Here is a 7329-nt window from a genome sequence, read left to right on the forward strand (position 1 = left end):
GCATCAAAATCACAGCATCTTCTATCACTTATTTCAATCTGGTCCAGAAGAATAATTTCATCTAGAATCATAGAATGACCATACCTATTAGTACAAATACCAACTAGAGATTCTACATTTTTAGCATGCAACATATTATCAAAGTTGTTTTGCAGCTCACCCAAACAGAGAGGAAATTCAAGTTTAGAATCAACCTGTTATGGCTCCTCGAAAATGACCTCACCAATATCTACCAAGTCAACTACTGAATGAACACCTACTGTGAAGTTATCATCAACAGGAATGATTTCAAAACCAGTGCATAAGTCTGAAACAACATAAGGCATGTCAATATTTTCAATGGCAAAGGCTGATTCTAAAATATGAGTGTGTGCAGGCATAACAGGAACAAAATCTAGAACAAGTTCTACGGGTTCAGCTTTAAACAGATTAAAAGCATTAAATTCATGTTGAACCTCAGAAACATGTATAACAATGTCAAGTTCATAGAAACCCTACTCAGGTTGTAAAACAGAACTTGTGTTCTCAGCAGAATCAATAGCTTCATCAGAGTTATTTCCAGCTAGCTTGCACAACAATTTTGTTGCCTCAGTTGGGGTCTTATCCAGCAGAGATCCATCAGCTGCTGCATCAACCAACATCTTGTCTTTGTAGAGCAAGCCCTCATGAAAGCAGACTAGAAGCATGGGCTCTGAAATCTGGTGGTTGGGGCAAGTTGTACAAAGCCCTTTAAACCTCTCCCAGTACTCAGCCAGACCTTCCTCTTGAAATTATCAATGGCTGTAATCTCCCTCCTGAGGTTAGTTCCTTTAGCTACTGAAAAGTATCTGTTAAGGAACCTCTGTTGCATCTCCTGCCAACTACCAAGAGGATATTGTTGGTAAATGAACCAGTCTCTTACTACACCTTACAAAGACAATGGAAATGTCTTCACCATCGTTGCTTCCTCTGGAACTCCAACAGGCTTCATGGAGGAGCAAAGCTAGCTAAACTCTTTGATGTGCTTGTGTGGGTCTTCATGTGTCAGGCCATGGAACTTGGGCAACCTCTTGATCAGCTTGTATAGCCATTCTTGAGAATCAACCATCTCTTCCAAGTCAGATGCAAAACCTATTCTCAATCTGGACTATACTTCAAGAAAAAAATTATACCAAACACAGAAGAACAACATGGAGAGGAACCACTATTTACAGATTAATTTTTTTTTTCAGAAACTGTATCTAAACAAACAGAATGCAAATATGGAAAAATAGAAACCTACAAGACTAATTCTACAATCTAAACTTAAGTCGCCAAAGTCCCCGACAACAGCGCCATTTGTTGATATCCGATTTTATTTGTGTATGTATCATATTTTGAAATTTGATTGTGAAGTTTTAAATATTCATTAGATTTTAGAATTTAGTTCTATTTATGTGTATATTAGATTTTGAAATCCAGTTATATGATATGATTTTAAGTTAATTAGATTTTGAATTCGTGTTTTGTATGTGTATTCCAAATTTCAAAATTTGTTATGTGAAGTTGTGTATGATCACTAAATCACTATGATTTATGAATTCAGTATCTTTTTCTTGAATATGAAGTTGTGCACCAAATTATGAAATTCAACAACTACATCCCTTAAAAAAATTAATCGGATTTCTTATCCAGATAGATAGTTCTGTTGAATTATATAATCCAGTTTGTATTACTGAAAGTGTAGAAAAAGAAAACGTTGGACACTTCTTACTAAAAGGGTCAAATTAAAAATTGGAAGTATAGAAAAAAAAAACGTGGGGTGCAGGGAAGCACCCAACTTCTTAACGTGTTATTCTCGTATTAGGCTTTTTTTCAAGGCCCGATATGAAATAATATTATTTTTCTAAACAAACAAAAGACTTTTATTTCTACACCCCACAATTTCTTTGCACATCCCATTATAATTTTTAAAATGACTACTTTATCATATTTCAGAAACTTTCTAAAATTTCTAAAATTTTTGAAATAGAATTTCTAAAATCAGATTTTCATACCAGAATTTCTGGAATAAAATGAAATACATTATGGAAAAGGATTTTCCATAACGTAGTTTGGTTCACGTAAAATTAGTAAGGTTTAACTTTAATTTATATATAAAAAAGTAACGATGAATTTAATTACCAAATAGTAAAAAACAAAAACAGATAGTTAGTAACGATGAACAGAATCGCAGTTATATAAGTCAAATGAAGAATTTCCAAAGCCACCGCAACGAAGTTTTGTAGGACACGTTTTCATCATCATCCATCCTTGCTTGTAGAAATCAATGTGTGAACGGACGCAGGAACCACCCCTCTCAGACGCCAGGAGATGGCGGTCCGATCAATCAACCGATTAAGAAAGGTCCACGTGGCACGCAGCACCTGAAGTATGTTCGTGAGTGAAGCGATTGGAACCGTCGGACAGAGCAGCGGTTTAAATCAGTCAAGATCAAGCTTCTCTGTTGCTGCGTCGTCCTCACGCTTCTCGCCTTCTCCATGAGCGCTTCTTCCTTCCTTCTATATATAGAACAACCAAACGCCTCTTCCCCCTCGCTTCTCCGATTCCATTCCAGGTTCTCATTCTTCCCTTCCTTTCTCTTTTCCTCATTTCATTAATTTATTTCCAAAAAAAGTTCTAATTTCTTAGTACGGATAATTCCAAAAGTTAAATTAAACGATTAAGACCGCTTCCTTTTTGGCAACAAACATTTTTTTGGGAAAAGCTTTTTTTCTTTTTTGCATTTCAGGGATTTCCATATCTGTGTTGGCTTCTCAGATTTCGTTTTGTTTGAATTCGTCGTTTTCTATTTTCTGTATTTGCGTAAAAAAATAAAATAAAAAAAAGGGATTATAGATTTTGTTTGCGAGGTTAATTTTGGAAATAGCTTGGGAGGATTTGGATGCAAGCTATTTAAAAGATCGGTGTTTTTCTGGAAGAATTTTTTTCAATATTAGAAAGATTGAAGTTGATGTTTGGAAAATCTGTTCTTAGTGTCACTGTTACTATCACTATCGTTTACACTTTATTCATCACCCGTGTTTTGTTGCCCAATTATATAAGATAGATAATGGAATTTGGGTTAAGAACCAGTACCTATGGTTTATATAAGAAGGTTCATCACCCTTTTATGAGTTTTTCTAACTCACCAAACAAATATTGAACTGAAAATCGAATAAATATAATAGGTTTTGGGGGTTTGGTGGTTTAGAATTTTGATTAATGGCTAGAACCTAGCTGAGGGGAACTCCAACCTTCTTAATTATATATTCTTGATAAATATGTTTGTGGTGTTTGGTCTGGGATTGTTTGTTTTTTTATTTTCATACAAAATTTTATTTTCTTAAAGACTAAGGAACTTATGTTGCCTGTGATATCATGGACTCATCATTGTTTAATATCTTGGAGTCTTTTGAAAAATTTATTAGTTGGTCATTGTACTCTACCTAAAGGCACACGGTTTAGGACGCATCACCTCTGAGCAATTTTGGTCATTCTACCCTATTAATATTTCGATTAATCTGAATAATTCTCAAAACCAAATCTTATTTAAAAAGTGTCCTTTATAAACTGACAATATATTTTGGCTGCTCAACTATTAATTCAACAGGCAATTTTTTTTAGTGCAGTAGGAGTGCATGTCTCTATAATATAGAGTTAAAATATATTAATTTCAAAATCATTTTGTTTAAAGGTTTAATCACAATTAGTTACGATTGGTTTGTAATTAAGTCCATCTTAATCAAAATTTTATTTTAAAATTTATAAATAGGTTTGAGGTAAGGATAAATGATACGTATTAAGGCTAGATAAAGATAAGACTAGATTATAAACATAAGAAGTTGGACATTTTTATAACTTTATTATTTGTAATTAAAAACCTTTCTAAATACCTATCATGATTAATAAGATATATCTAATTAAAAACGAATACTTGTCATTATTTTGAATAAGTGATTATATTCAGACCACCTTTCACAGACATGAACCGATAGATATACTTAGGTCTTTAAGTGAGAAGACTTATTTTAAAGTTGGTAGGTCGAAATCATATTTATTACCATACAATCTCTCAAGTATTGAGTAATAAAACTAAAGTTTAAAGTATGTTAGAATTTTCTCTACCCTTATATATTTTCGTAAACAAATAATTGATTTCTTTCTTACCATGACACGATGAGAGAGCTCTCACAATGGTTGGTTGCCTCCTTAAAATATATATTCCAAGTTCTTAGAATGGTTTCTTCGTGATAACTCTTATGTATTGTTTCCAAGTAAAAATTAGAGACAAGATGTATGCATAAAAAGTATGCACATAACACAAATTATAAAAAATTACTTTTTATCAACTTTTATTAAACAATCTTGCAGTACAAAGGAATTGAAAATGAAATCTACAATTTTGTCACTAAATCCTACGATGTGTCAAAGTGTTATAAGAAAACTTTTTAGTTAGAGCTTTCTAACTGTCTTAGTCGTTTTTATCATATTCCTTTCTATATTCATATAAACCTATCTCATTAATATTCAAGATTAATCCTAATAATCCTTAAGCTGACTTTATTCATAAAATGTCCTTTATAAATTAACATTTATTCTCTTAATTGAATGAAAATCTTATTATTGGACATAAGACTAGGCCAAAGCTCGGAAATCAACTTAACACCACATGTTCTTTTTTACCAAAGTGGGACTAAATTGAGAATATGCAAAATTAGTGACGAAATTCAAAAATTGATCATTTGAGTGAAAAGTACAGGATTTTTTATTTTTTATTTTTTGTATTTAATGCATCTCCTTATAAGAGTTAGCTATTCAGATCCTGTTTTATTTGTATTCTTCATTTTTCAATTTCATGTTTCCTACGTATATGTGGAAAAAAAAAACATAAAGAAAAGGATATGCGTGTGTGTAGGTTCTATTCGGGAGATTAATTTCGGAAAGAGCATATGGGGTGAATATAAGGGTTAGCTATCGTTTATTCGGAAGCAAACTATTTAAGTGATTTAATTAAAGTAAAAGCAAAAAAGAAGAAGAAAAAAATGAAAGAAGAAGCAGCTGGTAAAGCTTAATATAATTGACTACTCCTTAAAGTATATATAAATTACCCTTTAANAGACTTTAATTTCAATTGTAAATAGTAAAGTAAGACTTGTAACTTTTTTTCCACAGCATAAACTATTTGGTCAACATAGACTAAATCAGCAACTGTCCAATTATACTTGTTAAAATAATATGGAAGTAAATGACAAAGTATAGTCACTATCAACAGCGATGATAATTAGAAGTTTAACTGAGGATAACTTGTTCTTTGATACCAAGGTCACCTACTCACTAGTCTCAAATTGTTAATTGATCATTTGACTTCAATTGAGTTCTTAGTATTTCTGATCCCTTAAAGATTCACTTATTAATGGATATTTATACTTTATTTAGTTTTGTTTATTATGACCCTTCAACATTGACTCTCTTTTTCTTGTTTAGATACTTAGGTGCTGGATTTTGTTGATCAAGTTCAAAACTTAAGATCTTGATTTTGACAATAGCAACTATTCAACTATTGGGATACTGAGTTTCATCAAAATGAGGAGGCGTCAATTTTTGAAACATCGAATTGCTCTTGTAAGCATGTTGGTGTGTGTTTGCTGTTTTTTCATCGTGACCATGACTGTTCTCAAGCTTCCAGACGCCTCAACAAAGGAAGGTGCAATGGGGTTTTACCCAATAACGAGATCCAGAAAAGTTTCCCTTCAAGATGGCAACTTGGGCAAGTTTGGAGAAATGATGATTGACATGTTGCCTCAAGATCTTGCTTTTACCATGTTTGTTCCGACCGAGGAAGCGTTTAAGCGAGATCTGCGTCTGTCAGTGAACGATGCTTTGAAATCGGATAGGTTTAATGATACTTATGCGATTTTGACTCGTATATTGGGATTTTCAACTGTCCCTCGTGCACTTCTTTCCTCTACTGTGAAATTGGGTGAGCTTGTGAACTATGATTCGTTATCTGGGTTTCCCTTATACGTTTCAAAAGACATCGATGGAATGCTTGTTGTTAACAGGATTCGATCAGAAATAGTAGATGTTAGAAAAAAAGAGATTGTTGTGCATCTCGTGGATGGGATTATAATGGATGCTGAATTTGAGCAATCGGTTCTATCTGACAATGATACAGATGAGGACTGAATGTATATGGGAGATGCTTAATTAGTAATTGTTGGAAATCACAGTGTCCCTGAAACTCCAAGAATCATAGCCTTGGCTGAACTTGTTGTATTACCAACATCAATTATAAGGATCAATACACTTTAAAATGATCATTAGCAACGTGAAGGATACAAAACTGTAGCATAAAGACCTTCTGACTTTTCTTAGTGTCGTTCTTCATTCATATAAACTATCAGTGCCATTCTTCCCTCAGAATAAACTGTCAATTCCAATGTCGATTTAGTTTAAAGCGAATCACTTCCAACTCCTTTTGATTTCGCCCTGCAGATTCGGATATCTTTATTCTTCTTTTCAAATACCATGTTGATCAATGCGATTCCACCATATGTATAATATTTTTTTGAAGGAAGATTTGTATTAGTTAACTAGATGTTTGGATTTATGATTTTATAAAAAAAGGTTGTACTTAGGTCTTTTTATTTTATAAAATAATGGGCTTTTAAGTTTAAAAGATATTTTAGAAAGTGATGGATCGGTTTGTACTAGTAAAATGCATCGATCATCACCATTTGCTAGTATACATCCTCTCAAGTTCCCCATTTTCTTATTTGTTTTTGAGTTTTCGGCTTCCATAATTAGCTGGTGCATCTTAGTCACAAAATAATATGGAAATATACTAAATGGTAATGAGCATTGGATTTTTAGTTAAGCAAAAAGAGCGAACTAATTTTATTTATTTCACTTGTTTATATATAATATTTTGACATTTTATTTAACACATAAGTATTATAAATTTAATTAATTCGTATTTTGTCTTTTTCTTCATGTTTGTCTCAATCTTTACTCATTTTCAATTTTGTAGTGGAATGGAAATAATAATGTCATTGAATGTTCANCTTGTGAAAAATCGAATGACAATAGTGAGTTCTTAAAATCATGTGATGGTTGGACGACATGTGATTTAAATTCAGTCATTGTTGCACCTATATCCTTTGAAGGTGAAGGTGAAGGTGTACACATAATCCAAAGGAAGAAATGGTCATTATTTAGAGTAAAGAACCCTAGGTCGATGGTCAGAGTGACACCAACATACATCTGCATGTTCCAGTTGTTGCTCTTGATTGCACGTGCTAATACTACTACAATATGATATGCTTCATT

At 32.6% G+C, this 7329-nt stretch overlaps 1 protein-coding gene across 2 annotated transcripts; it reads left to right on the forward strand.

Annotated features, from left to right (window-relative positions):
• Positions 1 to 2180: 2180 nt before the first annotated feature.
• Positions 2181 to 6843, forward strand: LOC106766013. 2 transcript variants are annotated; one of them, XM_014650783.2, is made up of 2 exons: positions 2181 to 2575; positions 5485 to 6843. In XM_014650783.2, exon 2 carries the CDS (start codon positions 5584 to 5586, stop codon positions 6184 to 6186), a length of 603 nt encoding a protein of 200 aa, XP_014506269.1. In that variant the 5' UTR covers positions 2181 to 2575; positions 5485 to 5583; the 3' UTR covers positions 6187 to 6843. The 2 variants fall into 2 exon arrangements, with proteins under 2 accessions (XP_014506269.1, XP_014506265.1); XM_014650779.2 differs by having other exon boundaries at positions 5493 to 6842.
• Positions 6844 to 7329: the final 486 nt, after the last annotated feature.

This window comes from Vigna radiata, chromosome 1, assembly GCF_000741045.1.
Source record: "Vigna radiata var. radiata cultivar VC1973A chromosome 1, Vradiata_ver6, whole genome shotgun sequence".
In the NCBI taxonomy this organism is placed as follows: Eukaryota; Viridiplantae; Streptophyta; class Magnoliopsida; order Fabales; family Fabaceae; genus Vigna; species Vigna radiata.

Excerpts from the sequence above, each read along its gene's own strand:
- LOC106766013 (XM_014650783.2), top strand. The coding sequence starts at position 5,584 with ATGAGGAGGCGTCAATTTTTGAAACATCGAATTGCTCTTGTAAGCATG.